General features: G+C 33.2%; 1 protein-coding gene and 1 long non-coding RNA gene across 2 annotated transcripts in view; one reads left to right on the top strand and one right to left on the bottom strand.

Moving 5' to 3' along the window:
* DPP10 (dipeptidyl peptidase like 10) overlaps positions 1-23,422 on the top strand; it is a 720,618-nt gene that overhangs the window by 674,596 nt on the left and 22,600 nt on the right. The window contains exons 20-21 of the mRNA XM_033231721.1: positions 15,767-15,961; positions 16,643-16,697. Coding sequence (XP_033087612.1) covers positions 15,767-15,961; positions 16,643-16,697 — 250 coding nt within the window. The remainder of the gene's footprint in view (positions 1-15,766; positions 15,962-16,642; positions 16,698-23,422) is intronic.
* Positions 100-15,656, bottom strand: LOC117095108. Its single transcript, XR_004441819.1, has 2 exons — positions 15,579-15,656; positions 100-154 (listed from the first exon to the last, which is right to left on the bottom strand). It is a non-coding gene; the product is annotated as an uncharacterized LOC117095108 (long non-coding RNA).

Below are 23,422 nucleotides of genomic sequence, written 5' to 3' on the forward strand. Positions count from 1 at the left end.
CAAGCTCCGCCTCCCGGGTTCACACCATTCTCCTGCCTCAACCTCCCAGTAGCTGGGACTACAGGCGCCCGCCACCACGCCCGGCTAATTTTTTTGTATTTTTAGTAGAGACGGGGTTTCACCGTGTTAGCCAGGATGGTCTCGATCTCCTGACCTCGTGATCCGCCCTCCTCGGCCTCCCAAAGTGCTGGGATTACAGGCGTGAGCCACCGCGCCCGGCCTGAAAGTTCTTAATGTCTCTCTAAGGAAGTTCTTATTTGATGTTTCTTGATTGCATTTTTTTCTCGTCTTTTTTACCTGTTTTTTCCTACTCCATTTTAACTGTATGTATGATTTACTGAGGAAAAATGTTTAAGGCACTAAAACGAGACAAAAAGAAAAAAAACCAACGGCATCTTCTATCTTAGTCACGTCTCCCTTTGGTAAAAGGAAATGCTATTTTGATTCACTGAAAAATTTTCTCAAGGAAAGAGACATCCCTCAGGCACATCCTAGGCATCCCTCAGTATGTGATGACCTTCAAATTGGAAGATAAAAGAACTGACTGCCCTTGAAACATGACATTTATGCAGACGAATGTGTAGATAATTATGCTGACTTGGTATCCACTTGCTCTAGGGCAGTGTCACACATAGGGAGAAAACCAAATAAGAGTTAACAGAATCTCTTTGTTTTCTGAAACAGATAAGCTAACTGGCTCATCTTGGCATCAGACTTGTGTTTTGTTCTGGTTGATTTTTAGTTTGTAAGAGGAATATAAGAACCTACACAAGAAACCAATTTGAAGACTTGTCTTATTGGCAAGGCCTACTTAGGTCTTTTTTGAGAAGTAGGATTTTGGAGCAAAATGCTGGTTTTGGACTCAGGTAGGACTGGGTTCAAATTGTAGCACTGAGATTTAACAATACATTGCTGAATTTTTCTAATCTTCTCTTACCTTACAAATAAACTGGAGAAAATAACATGGGATAATATTTATATTTAAATATATTACCATAGTGTTTGGTAGAGCATAAACACTTGCAAATAGTCTTTAATAAATCATAAGCAGAATCATAATTATTATTAGGATGGTACAAAAGTAATTGCAGTTATTATAAATGGCAAAAGTATAAGTAGTTACATTACTTATAAATGGCCAAAACTGCAATTGCTTCTGTGCCAAACTAATATGGAAATAGTATTTTAAAGTATTTAATTTGATTAATATAAATATTTAATGTATAATTTAATGCTCATAAAGTTGTTCAATAGACAGACACTACTAAAACAGATAAAATAGTGCAATCAGACCCATAGAATTTACTTTGCTACTTTTTTGGTTGATACAGGAAGAATGAAAATGAATATTAAATCATTTCTAGTTATTTCAGTATATATTGTTCATACTAAATATTAATTGACATTATCCACACTTTTGGATTTTAGAGGAAAATTACCGAAAGCTTTGCAGAATGTGACTTACAAAATCCAAAATGAGGATTTCTTCTTTAAAAATTTATACTTACAATATGATCTATTCTTTTAAATTTGCATGATTATTTCTAAAATACTATCTTGGAAACATATAAGGGTCAGAATAGCAAAAGCAGAAAGTGTTTTTTAAGAATTTAGAAAACTGCCCATAATTTAAAGCCATATTTTTTCTCAAGCTTAAAAACTGCTTTCAGTGACACATTGACTGTCCCATTCTAAAAGTAATATTAGTAATTTTTTCATAAATGAACAATTAGACAGACAGTGATGAATAATAGAGTGACTATTATTTAAATGAGTCTAAGAGTCATTCAGTGATTTTGGTGTCAGTACTTTATTGCTATTTTTGTGCCGTATATCTGGTAGCCAAAAGAGTATGAGCCATTTCTTGATCTGTAGAGATGGGTTTACATCCAAGGAATTATATAATGAATTCATGAGTTAGAGTCAAGTTGCAGCAAGCACCTGAGGGGGCTGCAAGAAAGATTGCCCTGGAAGAAAGTGGCCTCAGGCAATTAGGAAACCCAGTTCTGCTCAATCTTCATTTTGGATCTGGAAAAGAAATGGTCCTCTGACCTCCCTTGCTTGGGTTTTGAAACTCAGACTTAATCTCGTAACATTTAAAATGTAAGTGAATCAAAGATCAATGTCAATGTCACATTAAAAAGAGTATTTGGGATGGAGTACATACCGCATAAATATTTTTCCTGTATAATGTTTCTACTGTAATGGAAAATCTAAGAATCATTGGCACCACAGTTGGATCTCAGTGACCTGAGTTTGCTGCGGTCTCTATGGAGTCATGATCCCCTTTTTCTGAATAACTCCTCCAATTCTCCCTTCAACTGCCTACTTGTTTTACTCCTGCCTTTCTGTTTAACATTATAGGGAGCCCTTAAGGACCCAGAGTCCTTATTCATTTTTAAACTTATTCTAGACACATCTATATTCATTCCAGCTCTGATAACCTCATACTGTTCTTTTAAAATATTATTCTTATTTCCTACTCGTGTGTGTGTAATTTAATACCATACACATCTACCACGTTGCTTTTACGTATGAGGAGCCATGTTAATGGCTATGGGGAGATAACAAGATTGCAAGCTTCTTAAAGTCTGTAATAGTTATTTGGGTGTGTTCAGTCTATCTCCACAATGCCTAATACACAGAACTAACTGACTATCCTGTAATTACCAAATAGTGCCAAGACTGAAGGTGTTGTGGAAAATGCCCTGCAGTTGTAGACGTTCATTTGGTAAATAAATAAATATGAATCTAATATGCTTAGATGCTCGTAAAAGCAATCTAGAAAGTTGTATTGTTATTAAAAAACAAGGGATTTTTGTTTTTGTTTTTATTTTCGGTCCCTCTGAAGAGGAGCAGCATCAACTCAGGAGTTTAGTGCAGTACCCGTCATCTCTTCCCATTTTCTACTTTTTCTTACTCAAGTTATCTTGCCACACTCATTAAAGGTCTAATAAAGGAGGCAATAAATGTTCAGCAAATTATATTAACTTTCAGAATGCAACATATGCTATCATGCCTCCATGACTTTCTTTCCTTTCTCTGAATTCACCTTCCTTGAAATCCCAAGAAATTCATGGTCATCCATCAAATCTTATCTTCCTAGAGCTTTCTTCCATTCTCCTCCTCTGTCAGCCTATGGATCAGGTCATTGTAACTCAAGAACATTATTCATTTTTATCTAGAGTCTCATCACTGAATATTCTGTGTATCAGAATCCTATAATTTGGTCATCTCGGTAGAAGTGATCTGTTTTCTATATAACTATTCTTTGAACAGCGTGATATAAGTAACTGATCCATTCACAGTGAGGGAATATATTCAGTTATTCATATCCAATGGTCAAGATAACATCATTGCTGGTCTGTTATACTCACATTTCATTTCCTCAAACAACTTGAAATATTGTTCAATATTGTAACTAGCATCAAGCTTCAGATCAGTCAGACATCCTATCTGGATGATTGAACTCTAACCTGCTATACTATTCTCTACTTACACTTGCTTTTCTTTAGTTTATTGCTTTTTGCTCTCTGTCTCTTTTAGTTGCTTTACCACACTGTTGCTGAGAGTGTAGCCCTCCTATCTAAAATCCTCTCATTATTCATTCATCATTGATTAAATATCTGCATTTTCCCTCACACTACATAACAGTCTTCATGATATATTTTCTATTTTTCTCTTCATTTTTATCTCACACCAGCCACCCCAGAAGAGAAATCCCATCCTTTAGGTAGACTACTTTATTCTGGGGATCACCACCACTTCAATCATCACTTGTGTTTTCACATAGTTTCCCCAGTGCCCTGAGTTTGCCTGCCCACCTGGAGAAGTTCTATTAAGACTTCCAGACACACTTCCAGATAACTTTATGCACACCACTATTATAAACATATAGCCATACCAGATTACAATATTTACTTTGCTTTCTCTTCTGTTAAACTGCCAATTCCTTTTGAATTGTTTTGCCATAATGCACTACCAGGAGCATTATTTGATAGAATAAATGAATGAATATATAAATACATCAATGAATAAGTAAACAAATGAATTAACCCTGAGTTTGTTCCTCAGGAATGAATTAAGTTGAGATGGGGAAATGGAGAAATAAATGATTTGTGAGTTTATAATTGATTTCTGTATGGGTCCATTTCTCTACAGTTTAGTTTCCCACTCAGTAGAATGAGACATGAGATTCTAATTTCTTTTATAGTCTTTCTGGATAGGACTGAATACTGATTGATTTTCATGCTGCCTCTTCACTGTTCCTTTTTACAATTTTTTTTATTGAGCTTAAGATAAGAATTGATATTGGCTACCATTTATTGTTTATCATGAAAAGAGTGTCATGCTAAATATGTAGACACCATCTTTAATCCTTATAGAAATCATCCAAAGTAAATAGTACTGTCCTCATTTTAATACAAGGAAACTATAATTAAAATAGATCATGTATATGTGTTCCCCCAAGATCATAAACAGGAACGGTTAGGGTTTGAACTCAAGTTTATATATCTATTTTCTGTACTAAAACCTCTGCTGTATTACCCAATGCTGCCTGCCTACATAGTCCACCATATTATGATAATTATTGGCATATTATCAAAGAACGATGACTTGAATCAGAAGAGGCCTTTCTGTCACCAAACTCTAATGAACTTTTCTTCTTTCTACTGAACAGTTTATAGTAATTTCTGGAATATAACATTTTCCACATGTACTATGTTAATGCTTTGGTATAAAGTATTAATTTTAGAAATCATGACTGAGTTCATGAATATTCCACAAAAGAGATCAAATTCTCAGCTCAGATTATTTAATAAAATTCTGAATTCTCATCAAAATGTTCACTTTGTGAGAAGTCTTTTCTACTCTGTATTTATTTCATGAATTCCTAGGGTTTTAGCAGATCAGACTGTCAGATGTAAGTTCATTTTGTTTCCCAAGGGTGAAGACACATATATTCCAATAACCTCTAACATCATTTGATCTATTTGTTCATGCCACGTATACGTCTACTTTTACCCTCAGTTTCTTGCAAAAATAGTACAGATACTGTCTGATGTGGATGAAAGAGATCGCTTATTGATATTGGTATTTTCTCAAGGGTGATTATTATTGCTTTGCCGTATAATGAGGCTCAAGGCTTATCATTTTTTGTATCTTCGTCATTTAAATGAATGGAGAATGTACCTACACATTTTCTAATACATAGAAAATGATTAAGAGGAAAAAAGGCAGTGGCATTTAATCTTGTTAATAGAAGGGGAGAAGGTGATCATTTGTTTCTATTTTTTTCTTGAACATATTTAACCTTGTTCTTTCACAATTTGTAGATAATGCATCTTAAATGTCAGCATTAATTGCTTACCACTATTTAAAGTTGTACAAACTCAAAGTTGCTGTATTAAGAAGGTGACATGGGGGAAAAATCCAAATTTAGATAAATTTGTAGATAATGCATAAGCTATAATATTCTTTTGGTGATTATTTTAACTGGAATATATATATGTATATGCATATGCAGAAACGCCATTTTAGGTCTTCTGTTAACATGGATTTTAGATATGCATGGATTCACAGAATTATATGAATGATATAATGTGGTTTCATATGAATGATATGGGCTTATTAATAGTTCCTGTTTAAAACTTACATGTATATGATATATTTACAGATACACTATTGAATACTTTTTGTAAGAAATATTAAACTTAATTTACAAAGTTCTTAGTTTTAGATGGTCATATAAATGTAGTCATTAATGTAAGGGTAATTCATATTTAAATCAGTCTCTTTTTCTTTTTTAATTAGTTATTTGTTTCTAAGAAAAAACATATTAGGATATAAAATTAACTATATTATTTGTTTAACATGACTTTGAAAGGTGAAGTTAAAAATACTAAGATACAGTGTTTTCTTTCTTGGTAATCCCACACAGCACCATGTCAGAGGAGTACATCAATGACATATGTTATTCCAGGATTTTAAAAATAATATATTCTTCCCTTTTTACTTATATATAAAAACAGTATATTATGAATCATGTAATGCTGTGTAGCATGTGAGTTAAAGGTTGTCTATCATGATGGCAGACTAAGCCAGAGCTCTAGGCTTTTCTAGTCCAATGCACATATATTTTTGAGCAACAAGTAGTGTGCAAAGTCAATTACTAAAAATTACAGAGCTTCTAGGAGATATAAAACTTGGGAAGAAAACAATAATTATTGTATTTTTAAAACAAAACCACAACCCAAATAATACAATTGCTATTAACATAGTAAAGTTTTAATCAGCATTTTGATTTGGAATCATTCAGTCCTTTTGAACTTCAGCACTTGTTCTTCCTCTTTGAGGGCATTCTCTTATAGCCATTTTTTCTCATGTTTATAACGTCATTTTTATCAAAATTATAAATCTGATCTAGCTGTAGTCTTCTTCATGAATCCACTGATTGAGTCCACGTCTTTGTAGCCTCTATGATTAGAGCTCTCAGTTGTCACCTGTCCCTCAGTAACACGGAGGAAGCATAATCAATTGGAAGTTGCTAGATCAGCCACAACTCACCTAAAAAAGTGCTTCCATTGATTTTTAGCTTTTTTTAAATAAGGTTCCAATATATTGCAAAGACTTTTTCCTTACTTATAAGAAAATGTGGCTCTGATTACCTCTAAACATTAATACCTTGAGAAAGGCTGTGCCTGCACCACTGTGACAGTGCGTTATACTGATATAATCTCCCTCTTTTTCATCACATAGAAAGTATGTCACACAAAATAAATCTATGTTGCACAAAACATTCTGCATCTTTGGGAATTAAAAGTGATGAAAATTATATTTATACATATAGGTTAATGTATAGCTTATATATTTTAATTTATAAGAGCACACGAAAAATGTCCATCTATATAACTTATAGTTTACAAACTTCCTATGCTTTTTTTTTTTTTTTGAGATGCAGTCTCACTTTTGTCTCCCAGGCTGCAGTGCAGTGGTGCGATCTCAACTCACTGCAACCTCTGCCTCCTGGGTTCAAGCTATTCTCCTGCCTCAGCCTCCCGAGTAGCTAGGATTACAGGCGCCCATCACCACACCCGGCTGATTTTTGTACTTTTAGTAGAGATGAGGTTTCACTATGTTGGCCAGGCTGGTCTTGAACTCCTGACCTCAGGTGATCTGCTTGCCTTGGCCTCCCAAAGTGCTGGGATTACAGGAGTGAGCCACCACACCTGTCCCTTCCTATGCTTTTATAAAAGCTTGTATTCTCAGAGCGTTATGATTACAACAGGGCAGATATTCTAATCCACATTTTACAGGTGAGGACACTTGAGGGACAGAATTGAAGAGCAATATGCCTCATGTTGAACATCTACTAAGAAGTGAAAACTCAGCAACAACGTTCAATACAAGCTTTTATTACTCCCCCCCCCAAAAAAATTCTAAGAATAAAGGAATTTAAAATACGTGGTGTAAATTCAGAAAAAGGCCTATAATTAGAACTTAATAAATAAAAGAGATTTTTTAACACCTTAAATTTATAATATTTTTCTGGCTAAGAATTCCAATTTCTTTTTGCACTGAGGATATAATTGCTTATATGCCAAAGGTAATAAGTGAATATTTTGTTGAAGTCAACTTTTATAATTGTGTTCTCTCAAAAAAACTGGCGTTATTTATCTATCTATGGCTTATAATTTACCTCTACGTGTCAGTTTATTAAATTGTAAAATAGTTCTGCTAATGCCTTCTCATACTTAGTACTATAATCATTATTATTCCTATTTAACTGACGTAAAAACTGAGCTAAGATGTAAAATTCCCTATGTTTATATAACCACACTTTCCAGTGGATAAATGGATTTTTAGAATGTAGGTAAAGGATTATATAGTTAGAAAACCAGTATTGTATCACCACCATACATTACTGAAAGTGTCGTGATGCCCTACCAAGGATGAAATACAGGTTGAAAGTTAATAATTAGCATCCATTCCTGTATTACCAATCCGTTGCACGGGTATGTATTCCTTGATATATAGTCCACGTATTGTCAGCCTTAGTACCATACTCACTACATTCCCGTGCTGAATTGCCCTCTCCTTGAAAAAATAGAGAAATCTAAGTTTGTTGTGCAGATTGCCAACTGCTTCTTTTTTAAAGATACACACTTTGTTCTATTTTTTTATCTAAATTGCCCCCCCACCCCCTGTTCCTGAAGCCAGCATGTAGAATATTTTCCATGATCATATCCAAAGTGGACTTACTGCATAGGAGAGTCACATTGCAGTTATGTGCACATGAAAAATGAGATAAATTCTTCTGCCTTTGGTGTATTTATAAAATGTGCTAAGCTTTCTTTTAACCATGAATAATTTAGGTATGACCCTTTCTAAATGCAAGAGAATAGATCAAATGCTATCCTAGCTCTGTGATGATATAGCTATTCCCAGCAACTGAAAGAAAAGATCACCAAAGCCTCTTTCCTTTCTACTTACTCACCCACACTGTTAGAAATTATCTCAAATGGAAATTGGCCAAAGGATAGGAATTAACGTAGTAAGACTTTGACAGCAAAGATGATTAGAAGATTGGACAATTCCTTCCATTATATTGAACAATTTCTGGCTGGGAGATGTCCCTGAGGTCCTTTTCTATTGGTTCTCTTCTAATATTTTCATGTGCTGTCTAAGATGTTTATCCTGAAGTTAATTTTGTATGGATAATGCTAACAGTCCATTTTTGAGTTTTAGAGCTGGCTCATTAATATCCATGCTGTTCAGTGTTTCCACTTGTATAACAATAAACCTTTCATTTTTTTGGATTTGTACTAAAGTACAAATAACTTCATTTAAACAAGTGGACTCTGCTTTTTCTTCATTACTCTCATGATGGTCATTATGCAGTTTTTGCATCAGGCTAAGGAGACAATCTCTGGCTTTCATTAAAGATAAAGAGCAAGACAGTATCAAATTCCATTCAAAACAAGGAAGAGTGCCTTTGGCCTATAATAGTTGATCATGACATGAGGAAAACTATTTCATTAAAAATAGAAGAGAGAAAAAAGGGAGAAGTAGGGGGAAGGCAAGGGAAGAGATCCAGAAAAAAGATTTCATTTTATTAATGCAAAACACCCAAACATGGAGATCAAGAAAAAAATAAATAAATAAAACATCAAATATATGTTTTAAAAAAAATTCTTTAAAAACACAAAAAATTCTGATTGAGGAAAAACATCAAATTTCAGGTTTATCTGAAGTCACAGACAACAATATTAATGACGCTAAAATGTACTGAACAGACCCACATATGAAAAAGTGAAAACACTTAAGAATTTTTTATTTAAAATCAAACTACAACTGAGTTCAGAGGCACTCTGGATTTTAGCAATTTAAAAGCAATCAGTGTTACTAATCTAATTATGATGAAGGTCGTAAGATACCTTTAACATATGGCTAATAAAATTGCAAAAGTGACAGACACTCGTTCAAGAGATACATGCTGAGCATCATATACATGTGTGAAAGGCACAATATTTCTTTTCCATTTGCATGGCTATATAACTATAATTCAAGTCAGCAAAGATTTGATTATGTGACATAAAAACTGTCAGAATAATAAAGAGATTTTAACATTATGTGTATTTGTGCAAATAGACTAGAGGTCAGGAACACTTTGATGATATAAAACCACCTTCCCTGAGAAACTATGTTCTTGAATAAGAGCACAGGAATTATTGATGCAGAGTTGCATAGATATAGCCAGATTTGGGTGGCTCAGCTTCTAAAAGAGGAATGGAAGGTGAAAGATCAAGTCCCAAAGTGTTATCCAGAACTAGGTTAATAATATTGAACACCTATACCAAGGACCAGGCACTTTACAAAGCTACATATAGAATCTCATTTAATCCCTGCCATAACTCTACTGGCTAGATACTATTATCACCCTCTATACCAAATGAAAAGCAAAGTTAGGCGTAGGTGTCTAAAGCCACTGGATTTGGGCTCAGCTCAGTTTGATTTGATCCCCTTATCACCTGTACCTTTTCACAGTGACATGCTTACTTCTTTATAAGGTCTAGGTCATTAATGCAGGTAATTTTTCTAAAGGTTTGACAATGGACAAAAGTCTGAGAATGAAAATAGATGAGTACAAGTGATTTGGAGATAAATGCAATTTGAGAATGTAATTTACGAACAGAATTTTCTATACATTATCAGGTGAAGATAGGGTCTTGGTAGCAGCATGAACAACCTTGATCGTATCAAATGCTTTCCTGGTTATGATTTATAAAAAAAAATAAGTCAACCAAAAGTTACACTGTAAATAAACCAGGGTGAGGTATTTGAAGCTTATATTAACAATATCCCTAATGGAAGAAGATGGGAATGTGGACAAGAAACAGTTCTCTGGTAGGAAAAAAATAATGTAATTCCTTACATGATGAAGTAAATACAGTGTATGAGAAAATTCATTCAGCCATTCTTCATGTAGGAAAATCCATCTGTGAGAAGAAATTTAAAAATAATGAAGAGATAAATAGAAGTAATTGGCCCAAGAGGCCCTTAGCCAATATGTGGATCTATATGTACATACTGCTTGAAAGAGGGCAAACTTCATTATACTTTAGATATGCTGCAACTAAATCATCATGGATTATAAGTCTCTATAAAGTAAATTGTTAATTAAACCAAGGTAAATATTGTTTAAAGCTACTATCCTATGTTAATCTAATATTCTACCTGAAATGAATTGTCATGAAGAATAAAATTGAAGCATTGATAATTGATTATCCTTCAGAATATAAGGTAATATTGTTCTTTGCATATTGTTTCCTTTTCCTTACCTTGATTTTTATTCTGTTCTTTACCCCTCCTTTCACATTCTTTTTAAATTCATAATACCTACAATAAAATTGCAACCCTTGGTTCTCAAGGATTCTAGCTCTGAAACAGGTACTCGTGCAACTGAGTGAACCTGTTGTAGGCCTAGAAAGAGCGATGAACTGAGATGACTAGAAAGCACTTCTCTCTATGTCCCTTCTTTCCACTGTCCCATTTGACATGGATAAGCAGCTGACAAATTCTGCCATGCTTTTCACTGGTCATGGGAAGTCCTCTCATTGAATAATATTCTTCCTTCTTTTTATTATAACTAAAGCTTTACTGAAAAGGATAAGAGCTTTTAAAAATGTACTGTCCTGATAATTTGTGATCTTAACTATTTACCACCAAATATTACTTAACAAGGGAAACAATAAATAAAAATAAAAGGAGCAATTAATTGCTCAAGGTATCTCAGCACATTGGTAACGAAATCAAGGACTAAAACCTCAGTCTTCTGAATATAAATTCAATCCTCTTTTTAGAATTTAATTGAAACACTTTGTGAACCTGATCAAACATGTAGTTTGAACAAATCTCTACACTTTAATCCAGTTTTGGTGTATTATTTTGTTATGTCATAAAGAGGTGGCTTGTTCTGTCTTTTTAAAAATCTATTGTTTGTTTTATTCCCTTTTTTCTATATTTTATTATATTGTGAACTCATCCATACAGACACATTCAGTGTTGAAGGTATTGAAATAGATGAGGATTCTGCCCTCAAAGACCTTAACTTCTAAGAAAAGTTTGCAGTCTTAATTTGACTCTGCTGCTTGTGTTAAGAAATAGACAAGTTTCATATTGCTATGACCTTTTCACTGCTTAAAACAGATGGAATTGTTCTTTTCACCACAAATTTCAACAAAGTTGTATGTCCCTACTCTCAACCTTGAAACACCCTTCCTACTATGAATCCCCAAAGATTTCTGAGACAGATAAAAAAGCAAAATTGTGTAGAAGGAAAATGAGGGAGACACTCAGAAAGAAACAAAAATAACTAAATCAATTGGAGCTCAGCAATCTTGCACAGCCAATACACACATGAGTCATGGTACCCATTTATTATAAGATAGATGATATTTCTGTAGTACATCCTCTGTGGTCATCCCTAGCACCAAATGTTTTGCTATTCCTACCTTACGGAATAAGTACTCTTTGCTTAGCTTTATTTATAAGTCTAGTATTTTCTGCTCAACACTTTGTAAACAAGTAATGCCCCTCATTTTCCAGCACATGCCTGGTTTGTTCCTTATAATGTCAATGATTAGCATGATAATCCATGTTCTTTTAAATGAATGTTGAAATAGATACACCTATACTGTGCACCAAAGAAACAGAAACAACACCCAATTAGATCACAGAAAGGGGTTCAAAATCTTTGGTTCATAATGAGTGGTCTAACATTTAAACCTTGGAAAGACTAGGTTAAAGTTTAAAATGGCAATTTAGAGAAGAGAGCAAAAGAGCGCAATTGTAGTTTTCTTCCATGGGTGTGGCAATTATGAGTAAAGGATTGAAGGTTTTGTTTTAAAAAATTTGTAGCCATTTACTAATTGTGAGTCTGTAAACTATACCTTATTTTAAACTGTATCTTATAATAATTTATTTGCCTACCATAAAATATCTGACTTAGTTACATTTTAACTAAACATAACTTAGTTGTGAATTTCTAAAAATCTCTGTGAACAAGGCAATCTGTTATATATAAATTGGAAAGTTATATATTTTAAATAAACAAAACATTTTACATTGCTTTAGCACTGCTGCCAGAGTTTAAAGGTGAACAATCCTGCCTTAAAAGTTAGTGACACTCTGCTGATCTCCAAGGGTCTGTTGATTGCATTTTTTTAATATCCTTGTAAGGCTTTAAATTTCATTGGTCCAACTAGAAAATGAGAGTACCTCTGACATAAGAGCTCATATTACACAGCAATTATGCTTTATCCATAGATATTGTGCATTTAATTATTGTACAACTAGCCAAAATTCTTTACGTAGTTCTCCATTTTTAACTGTAACTCTAAAGAAATATGCTCAACATAAGCAAAATTAACTTCAGATAAAATAGTAAAAAACAGTTTTTATTGTCCTATAAATCTAATCATGGTTTTGTTCATTATACTTCATGAAATATTTTCAAATACCTTATGGCATTAATGCTTACAGGATGTCTTCGAGGGAAACAGGATAATATTTTCCATTATTATAGACACAGACTGAGTCCTAGTGTTTCAGTTATTTTTGCCTAAGTTCATAGTGAAGTTGAGATTCAACCTTGGTATTTTTACTCAGCTTTGTATTCACTGGTGAATTTAATCTTTGGTACCTGTTCTTTGTGAGTCAAAATATTTGCAGTAAATCCACAAGCTTCAAAATACAGTGTCTTTATGTAATCTCAAGACTTTTTAAGGCCTTTCAATTTTAAACTTCATCTGAGTCTGTTTTCCCTGAAAAGGTCTACTTCAACAAGCATTGGCCGTGTCCTACGCATACTAGAAATTGTGCTAGACATGATGATTCCTGCTAGTTTTCAAATGTTACACAAGCTCTATCAGGATCAACTGGGCAACTGAAAAAAACAAAAACAAAAACAAAAAAAAAACCCCAGCAATTCCAGGCTTACTTCTGAATAAAGACATTAGAATTCTAGGTTAGAGCGTGGGGACATGGGTAGTAACAAATTTCAGATTATCTGATCAAGAGCCAAGGTTGCATAAACTAAATACATTTTAAAAGAAAATATAAGAGAAAAGAAAAAAATATCTAGGTTGCAAACACTATGGAAAGACAAGGCATATTTCTATTTAATCACTGAAGATCACCATTAAATGAGTGATTTAGAAAAGAACGGAGGAGAGTTGTGATTCATTAATTTCTGTGGCACAGTTTATTTATGGTGTTTCTTTATAATACATCTCATAATCCACATAACAGAAAACTTACTCCCGAAAGGTTTATTAAATTTTGGAAATAGAGAGTGCATGACATAATGGATCTTAATGCTTAGACCACAGAAGGCATTTATATTAGTTTGCTAGGACCACCATAACTAAATATCAAATATCACTGACTGGATATCTTAAACAATGGAAATTAATTTTCTCACAGCTCTGAAGGCTAGAAATCAAAGATCAGTGTGCTAGCAGGATTGGTTACTTCTGAGGGCTCTCCTTGAGTTACAGACAACCACCCTCTTTGCACCTCTTCGTATGGTAGTCCCACTGTACCTGTGCACCTCTGGGGTCTCTTGTGTGTCTAAATTTCCTCTTCTTTAATGGGCACCAGTCACATTGGATTGGGGCCCACGCTTATGGTTTCATTTGAACTTAGTTACCTTTTTAAAGGCTGTATCTCCAAGTATAGTCACAATCTAAGCGACTGGGAGTTAGGAATTCAACATATAAATTTTGGGGAACACAATTCAGCTCCCAATAGCCTTTAATAATTTTTAGTTGCTCTGTGTTTTGTCTGATTCGCTACTTACTTCTTTATGCAACTTTCTGTTCCCTCACAACCCCTGTATCTGCTTGGTTTCATTTGTTGCTGAGAGATTTATTTGCTGTAGTGAATCTGATAACCTAGAAGTTTGTTATTGGATACGGTTTGTGTATTGGGGCTTCTAGATAAACATTTACATGTTTATAAATTTACATGTAAATGTTAAACATTTACATGCTCTTAAAAGAGGAAGGCAGGAGAGTTTGATGTTTTTACCTTGAAGAGTGAGTAGGGTGGGAATTTCTCACAGGTTACCCAACTAACAATGGAGATCCTTTTAGAGTTGGATGTTTGAATGCTCTTCAAACATACACATGCACAACTGCCTGTTGGAACTATACTTAGGTATGAACTTTGACACTCTCTGTGATTGTATCAGAGTTTCATTTTTTTTTCCTTTTACTGTGTTCTAGAAAATAAACTAATAAAAATTTTTAAGCTGACATTTTAAAATTGTACCTTCTTTTCCCTCTGGAAAAAACATTCATGCTTTATTATTTGTGTGTCTTTTTTTCCTTCTAGCTTTCAAATGTTTCAAACATACATGTCTATGCTTCTTGCTGTCAACTTTAGTGATAAAAAAAGAATTTTTCTCACTGCTTGTTTAAATTTTCCTCAGTGAGAATTCCACCACAAAAACAAACAAACAAAACAATTCAGGAAATACCAATGTAGTTTTCTTTTTAGTTTAACATTATTTATGGTTGTATATTTTCAGTTAAATTATTATCAATTATTTCATAATTGGTTCTGCTATCAGGCCCTTCAACCCTTGGAAGCCATTTGCAAGACATTTCTAAAACACTCTGGAAGAAATCCAGTAAAGATAGACCTGCCTACCAACTTGACAGTCATTCTTTAGAAATGCCTTTGGGAAAGTACCATCCATTTTTCTTCATTTTTCCCCATTGAGAAATGAGCTACACTAATTTATACTACAGTGTTAAGTCATACTTTCATTTCATTCAGGGAACTTTTCAATTACAATTTTACAAAGGACAATACAATTTTACAGAGGAAAATACAATTTTACAAAAGAAAATTGTATTTTTACCTTCAGGTTTATCATCAAGAATTAAGAGAAATTTTTTTTTTTTTTTTTTTTTTTTTTTGAGACAGAGTCTCACTCTGTCGCCCAGGCTGGAGTACAGTGGCCGGATCTCAGCCCACCGGGTTAGCCAGGATGGTCTCAATCTCCTGACCTCATGATCCGCCCATCTCGGCCTCCCAAAGTGCTGGGATAACAGGCTTGAGGCAACGCGCCCAGCCAACAGAAATTTTAATAGCCAGCACAGTTCTTTCCCGTTACTTAACTAGTGAATATGAAAGCTAAAATTTCTACCAGATTTTCAATTGCTCTTGTTTTGGTCCAATATGTTGGTATTTCCAGGGATGAAGAACCAGGAGGCCAGTTGGTTACAGATAAGTTCCATATTGACTGGGATTCCGTACTCATTGACATGGATAACGTCATTGTAGCAAGATTTGATGGCAGAGGAAGTGGATTCCAGGGTCTGAAAATTTTGCAGGAGATTCATCGAAGATTAGGTTCAGTAGAAGTAAAGGACCAAATAACAGCTGTGAAGTAAGTGGGTGCACATTTTTCTTCTGTTTTCTATAATGACAGAGTCTAGGTATATACATATAATATTACTAACCCTGACTCAAGGCTTCTAATTTGGTGATTGAGGAATGTTGTAAGGTAATCATAAAGCCTATTTCATTTTTCTCAAGTACCTGTCACCCTTAGTGGTATAATAAAATAATTCTCATATTTCCCCTCTGGAATTAAAATTTACTTTGGATTTATGAAAGTAGGATACATTTTAATTATACCACTATATTATTTGTTTACAGTAATCCACAATGTCTGTTACATCCTCAGTTAATCACAATTCTTGAAGTTTCACAGATACCATTACCACACTGGCATGAATGTGTGACCTAAGAAAGTTAGTGGGCTCTTTATAATAGCACACAGAAACCAGATATGATATGGTTCAAATGTAGATGTTGATTCAGTAGGAATGGAATGGGGCCCAGGTTTCTGCATTTATAACAAGCTTTCAGGTGATACCAAGCTACTAGACCATCACTTTGAGTAGGAAGATTTGGGAGTATATGACCCTTATACATGAATAGAGCTACAGTTAGTAAAGCATTTCTAGTCATTAGCTATTGTTTTGGATGTATGCATGCCAAGTATACATTTATATATGCATTTAACTTACAAAGATACAACTATTGTTTTTCTTTTTCATTGCAGATTTTTGCTGAAACTGCCTTATATTGACTCCAAAAGATTAAGCATTTTTGGAAAGGTAAATAGAAGAAATGCTGAATCTACCTTTCTAAGTATATCTGTGTATCTATCTATCCTATTACACATTCACAGGAGGCCAGTTGGTTACAGATAAGTTCCATATTGACTGGAATTCCATACTTACTAACATGGAAAACCTCACTGTAGTAAGATTTGATGGCAGAGGAAGTGGATTCCAGAGTCTGAAATATATGTATGTATCTCATATATATCTCATATATATGAAATACACAATATAATGAAGCATGTATATGTACACATATATGTATTGTTTGTATGTATACATACGTAATTACATGCTTCATTATATTATTGTGAATTATATTATTATTATCATTATTGGAATGATCACTTTCTTAGATGTTTTCCTTTAAAAAAAAACAAAAAATGAATCTTTCGTATATATCCACTTAACAAATGAGTAAAATACAAATCAGTGCAAATCACGACCATCCTCTCTCCACTTCAGACATCTGCAGTGTATCATGCCTTTGCAGTATTCTATGCTTGTTGTCAGCAATATTCAGCAGATAAGTAAAAATATTTTGTGAACATTGCTCCTCCAACATAACACAAACAAGTAAATAACTGAAAGGGCATCCCTAGTAGTAAAGACTCATTTTTCGTGTTTTTTTTTAAAGGAAAACATCTAAGACAGTGATCATTCCAAAGAAATGGAAACCCTAGGTATATTAAAAAGTAAAACGAAATCCTGTCTCAGACTGCAGCACTGTTAAGCCTAAGGGACGTTGTGCAAAGTGAAGATAGCCAGTCACAGAAGGACAAATACTGTATAATTCTACTTATTAAATGAGATATCTAGAGTGGTTGAGTTCATGTAAACAAAGAGTGAAACGGTGGTTGCTAGGGTTTGAGGGGAGAGGAAAAAGGGAAGTTGTTTTTTAGTGGATATATGATGGATATACAATAATGACAAGAATGTAAACTAGTAAAGTAAAAAACAAAGATAAATAGAGAACAACCAAGCCAGAAAATACAATTCACTGGAAAAAAAAAAAAAAAGAGGGATGGAAGGGAGACAAAAAGGGAGAATAGGAGCAATAAAGGAAGAATTTGAGTGCAAAGGACAGCAAGGTGCTGTCAGTTAGTGATTAGCCATTTTATGAGCTCATCAATTTCTTATTAGAGTTCTTGGAAGTTTTGTGGAGTTTCATACTTGCAAGATGAAAAAGTTCTGAAAATCTGTTTCACAGAAACAAATATGTACCTGACACTACAAAACTGTGTGTTTAAAAGTGGTTAGTAGAGAAAATTCTATGTTATATGTTTTTAACACAAACAAAAAAGTACATGCCATAGGGAACATTTTACTCTTTAACAGTCCTGATATATGTAATAATTTACAAATGGTTTAGGGCTTATGTATTTCAATGCTCTACTTACTGTACACATAAATAAGCATAAAGGACCAAAGAAGCTTTTACAAACATGCATGGAAATTTAGAGAAGATTCAAAGGGTTGTAAAATGCCTCATGGAAAACTGGGTTGTGATCAGCAAGTAGAGGGGAAGGAAAAGTCTCATGCAAATGCACAGTACCAGTAAAGGTAGTATGTGTGGAGAACATGAAATGAAGTAGTTGGCTGTTATTAGAAGAATAATAAGCAATAAGAATGAGAGGAAGACTGAGCAGAGATGATAGAGGATCTTCCATAGCCACTGAGAAATTAGAAGCTGAGCCTATAAACCATGGAAACATAACATTCTAGACTTCACATTTATAAGTTCAAAATCTTTTTCCCCAAATCGTCATTGTATACTTGAGGTGCCTCAGAACAAATGACTCTGGAAAACTAAAACAGTGACGTAGGATACAAACAAGTAAAAATATGAATGACTTCATCTTAAATAGAAAAAAAAAATCCAGGTCAATCAACAAATATGCATATCGGTGACTGAGTTATAAATTAAAAGTTGACTTTCTCAGCATATAAAAAAACACTGTTTATCTTAAGATTCAGTAGACCTTGTGATTTTGTTTATTGAAATATACTGATTTCAGATTCAAATTAGGTAATGCTAAACTCATAAAATGGGTGGAAAACAATGTTCTTGCTATACTGATTGCGTGGAAAAATTTGTTTAAAATTGGAACTAGACTATAAAGACATTTGGAGCCATTGCTTTCTTTGTGGGATTAAAAAAATTATTTAGTGTTTAAATTTATGTAATCAATAAAAGACTCTTAAGATTTTGTTTCATTTCTTCTGGAGTCACTTTTAGCACTTTGAAAAGAATATTTTTTCAAAGTACTAAAACTTATATAACTTTTCAAGAATATACACAAACAATAATATATAATATCCTCTAATTATATGTTTAGTCATTTCGCTTGTGGCAGTAATATCCCATTTTGATTTCTATTATGACTTACTAGTGCCTTCTTGGTTTTGCGAGGGCACGATCTTGCTCTCATTTGCACTCACGTTCTTCCTTTATTGTTCTTACTCTCCCTTTTTGTCTCCCCTCTATCCCTCTCTTTTTTTTTTTCAGTGAACTGTATTTTCTGGCTTGGTTGTTCTCTATCTTTGTTTTTTACTTTACTAGTTTACATTCTTGTCATTATTATTTTTCATCTACTTTTTATATCCATTTTATTCATCAATGATTAAGTTGAATGTCCAGCTTATTAATTTTTCATTCTTCCTTTCAAATATAAGCATTTAAATTAAAAATCCCTTCGAGATGCTGTCTTGGGTATTTTTCACTAGTACAGATATGGAGTACTTTTATTAACATTTAGTGTAAATATCTCTTTGTCAGGATAAGTCTATGTCTTGTGAACTGTTCTTATTTTTATTTCAAATTGAATGAAATAATTTTTTGGTACTTTTCTGTAACTTACTGACTATAATTGAAATGTGGCCAAAAAATTGATGAGGATAACAAAAATACTTTGAAATATCAATTGATTTATGAGTTAGGAAGGGAATAATTTTTTATCTTTATTAATCATTTAATTTTGCGTAATTAATTTTTCTATTTTGCTTGATCCTGATTAGCCATTTTATGAGCCCATCAGTTTCTTATTGGAGTTCTGGAATTTTTGTTTATTGAATTGATTTTTTTTTCTTTAATTGTTTTTTTATTTCAGCAGAGTTTTGGGGACTAGGTAATGTTTAGTCACATGAGTAAGTTCTTTAGTGGTAGTTTCTGATATTTAGTTGCACCCATCAGCCAAGCAGTGTATATTGTACCCAATGCGTAGTCTTTCATCCCTTACTCACCTCCCACCCTTTCCCCCAAGTCCCCAAAGTCCATTGAATCATTCTTATGCTTTTGCATCCTCATAGCTTAGCTTTCACTTATGAGTGAGAATATACTATGTTTAGTTTTCCATTCCTAACTTACTTCACTTAGAATAATGGTCTCCAATTCCATCCAGGTTGATGTGAATGCCAATGTTTCATTCATTTTTATGGCTGAATAGTATTCCATGGTGTGTGTGTGTGTGTGTGTGTGTGTGTGTGTGTGTCACAATTTGTTTATCCACTTGTTGATTGAAGGGCGTGTGGGCTGGTTCCAAGTTTTTTGCAACTATGAATTTTACTGCTATAAACGTGTATATGCAATTATCTTTTTCATATAATGACTTCTTTTCCTCTGGGTAGATACCCAATAGTGGGATTGCTAGATCAAATGGTAGTTCTACTTTTAGTTCTTTAAGAAATTGCCACACTGTTTTCCATAGTGGTTGTACCAGTTTACATTTTTAAAACTTCCATGTGTGCCTAAAAGTGTTTGTGTTACATGTATGTCCATTTAATCAAACATATCCACTTTTATGTCCAAATAATAAACTTTTTATTTTCACTATGTCCTGAGAAAAGTGCATTAAAATATCCTTTTATAATGTGAACTCATAAATTTCTCCTTATTAAGTTAATTTTTCTAAGTGTATATTAAGGCTATTATTATTCAAGTTTTGCAACTACAGAATCATTATATCTTCTGGATAAACGTAATCTTTTGTTGTTTTTATTGGCCAAGTTTATCTCTATTAATTTTTTGCATTAAAGATGATTTTTGTATTAAAATTACTATTACAGCCTTTTTTCACTGATACGTGCTTATTATCAACCTTTCCATCTTATTATTTTCAGTCCTTGTCCTAATGATTTAGGTATGCCCTTTAAACAAAAAGAGAGAGGAATATGTTTTTATCTTTTTGCCAATTTCTATGTTTTGGTCAAAGATTATATTTGTTTAAATTTCTTCTAATTACTGACAAATTTAAATGTTACTGTTTTCATTATATGTGCCTATTATCTGTCATATTTTTCTTCTGTCTTCCATTTATTTGAATTGATTATTTTTTCTCTTTCATTCTTTTTCCTAAATATAATTTTGTTTGTTCAATTATATTTCTGAGAAGTATTGTCTTGTATGACTTATAAAATAATTTGTTTACCCATTCACCTATGGATAAACATTTGTGTTGTTTTTAGTTTTGTATATAGTTATTATAAACATTTGTATGCTTGTTTTGTGTAAACATGTATTTTCATATTTTTTTGTAAATACATAAGAGTAGAATTGTTAAGTCACATAGTAATTCCATGTTTATCTGTATAAGGAATTTCCATACTTTTTTGACAGTACTCATACTTTGTATTTTATTTTATAGGAACCATATAGAAGAGTTTCATTTGTTCTACATTTATGCCAACACTTAATATCATCATTCTCTTTAAATCATTCACAATTGATGAATAGAGAGATTTATTTTATTTTCATTTGTAGTTTACTGATAACTAATAATACTGGACACCTTTTCATGTGTTTATTGCTTCATATAGGTATATTTTAACATAACTGATTTGTTGACCATTCAGACTGTGCAACTTTCACTTTCATATTAAAATTTACTAAATCACAGAAAGCATGTCACAACTGCATACCTATTCCTTCCTTCCCCTTTTCATCATTTTTAATTGAGATATAATTGACATACCACAAAATTCATCCTTACATCGTATCTTAACATCAGATAGTAGTATCTTAAAATCAAATAGTGGTAGTTCTTCTGTCTTCTTCTTTTTCAAAATTCTTTTGGCTCATCTAGATGTATTACATTTCTGTATAAATTTTAGAATCACTTTGTATTATTTCTAAAGAAAAATATGCCATAGGGATTTCTAATGTGAATTGTATTGAATCTATAAATCACCTGGCTTAGAGATAACTGACATCTAAGCAATATTGAAGCTTTCATATTCTTAAAAGATAATTTTCTTTGGTGTTCTGTTTTTTTTCTAATATGTGCACAGTTATAGATATTTTTAAATTGACCATGTTTAGGTTGTATTGGATTTTCTGAGTCTATGTTTTGGTGCTTTGTCAATTTTAGAAAATTATTAGTTTTCTATTAGAATATTGTCATAACTTCTCATCCTCCTTAAACTCTTATTAAAAATGTGTTAAAATCTAATTTTAACATGGTTATTTTATAAACTTTTCTTGGTGCCTTTTGGTATTTAATTCTGTGTCATACTTGCTTCTATAGTCCAATAATTCTCTCTTCATGTGTGACTAATGGTTTTCTATATTCATTGCTTAAATTAAAAAAAATTGTAACTAGAAGTTTCACTGAGCTTTTTTTTTTTTTTTTTTTTTTTTTTTTTTTGTTTGAGACGGAGTCTTGCTCTGCCACCCAGGCTGGAGTGCAATGGCCGGATCTCAACTCACTGCAAGCTCCGCCTCCCGGGTTTACGCCATTCTCCTGCCTCAGCCTCCCGAGTAGCTGGGACTACAGGCGCCCGCCTCGTCGCCCGGCTAGTTTTTTTCATTTTTAAGTAGAGACAGGGTTTCACCGTATTAGCCAGGGTGGTCTCGATCTCCTGACCTCGTGATCCGCCCGTCCCGGCCTCCCAAAGTGCTGGGATTACAGGCTTGAGCCACCGCGCCCGGCCTCACTGAGCTTTCTATCAAAATGTTTAGCTATATTTTAACTCCTGCTTTGCTGATGTGTATTTTGTAAGACATATTTAACATCATTATCTGATATTTTACATCTTATTAAACAAATATCTTTTATTTTTGAGCATCAGTTTCTCTTGCCTCTTTTCTCTGCTGGGTCTTAGTCATGGTGATACTTTTCCTTATGTACTATATATTTACTCGTAGATGAGCTTATCGTTCTTGGAATTTTATCTATGGAAATTATTTGATGCTTTTGTTCCTTTTGTATTTATGTATTATGTTTTATATTTAATTGTGTATGCTGAATTGGGACCACAAATCCAAATGTAGACTTACAGCTCAAATTTTTAGTCAAGATTAATTATTTATTATTAGCTCAGTACAAGCTCATAACAGGAATAAAAAGCAACACATTTCACCAATCTGTTTTATGCAACATGTTTATTTTTATCACATTTAGACAATGCTTTTGGGATCTAGATTTATTTAGGGTCTCCTTTAGACCCATTGTGGATTTTGTTTACCCCATCCACCAATGAAGCCCTTAGAACAAAACGTCAAAGTCTTTAGCATGTGAATAAAACATTGGTTTTATGCTTTCTTTACTTTTCAAGTTTCCAGCTTTCAGTTTATATTTGGCTTTTGTGGATTTATGAGCTTGATTTTTAGTGTTTGGGGTTGTGCCATTTTTTAAAGCCACCAATTTATATTTGTGTTTTATTTGTTCGGTTGGTTGGTTGGTTTCACTTTGGTAATCTTTAGTTGAGGGACCAAGTGGAGT

Source organism: Trachypithecus francoisi, unplaced genomic scaffold (assembly GCF_009764315.1).
Source record: "Trachypithecus francoisi isolate TF-2019V2 unplaced genomic scaffold, Tfra_2.0 Lachesis_group13, whole genome shotgun sequence".
NCBI classification, from domain to species: Eukaryota; Metazoa; Chordata; class Mammalia; order Primates; family Cercopithecidae; genus Trachypithecus; species Trachypithecus francoisi.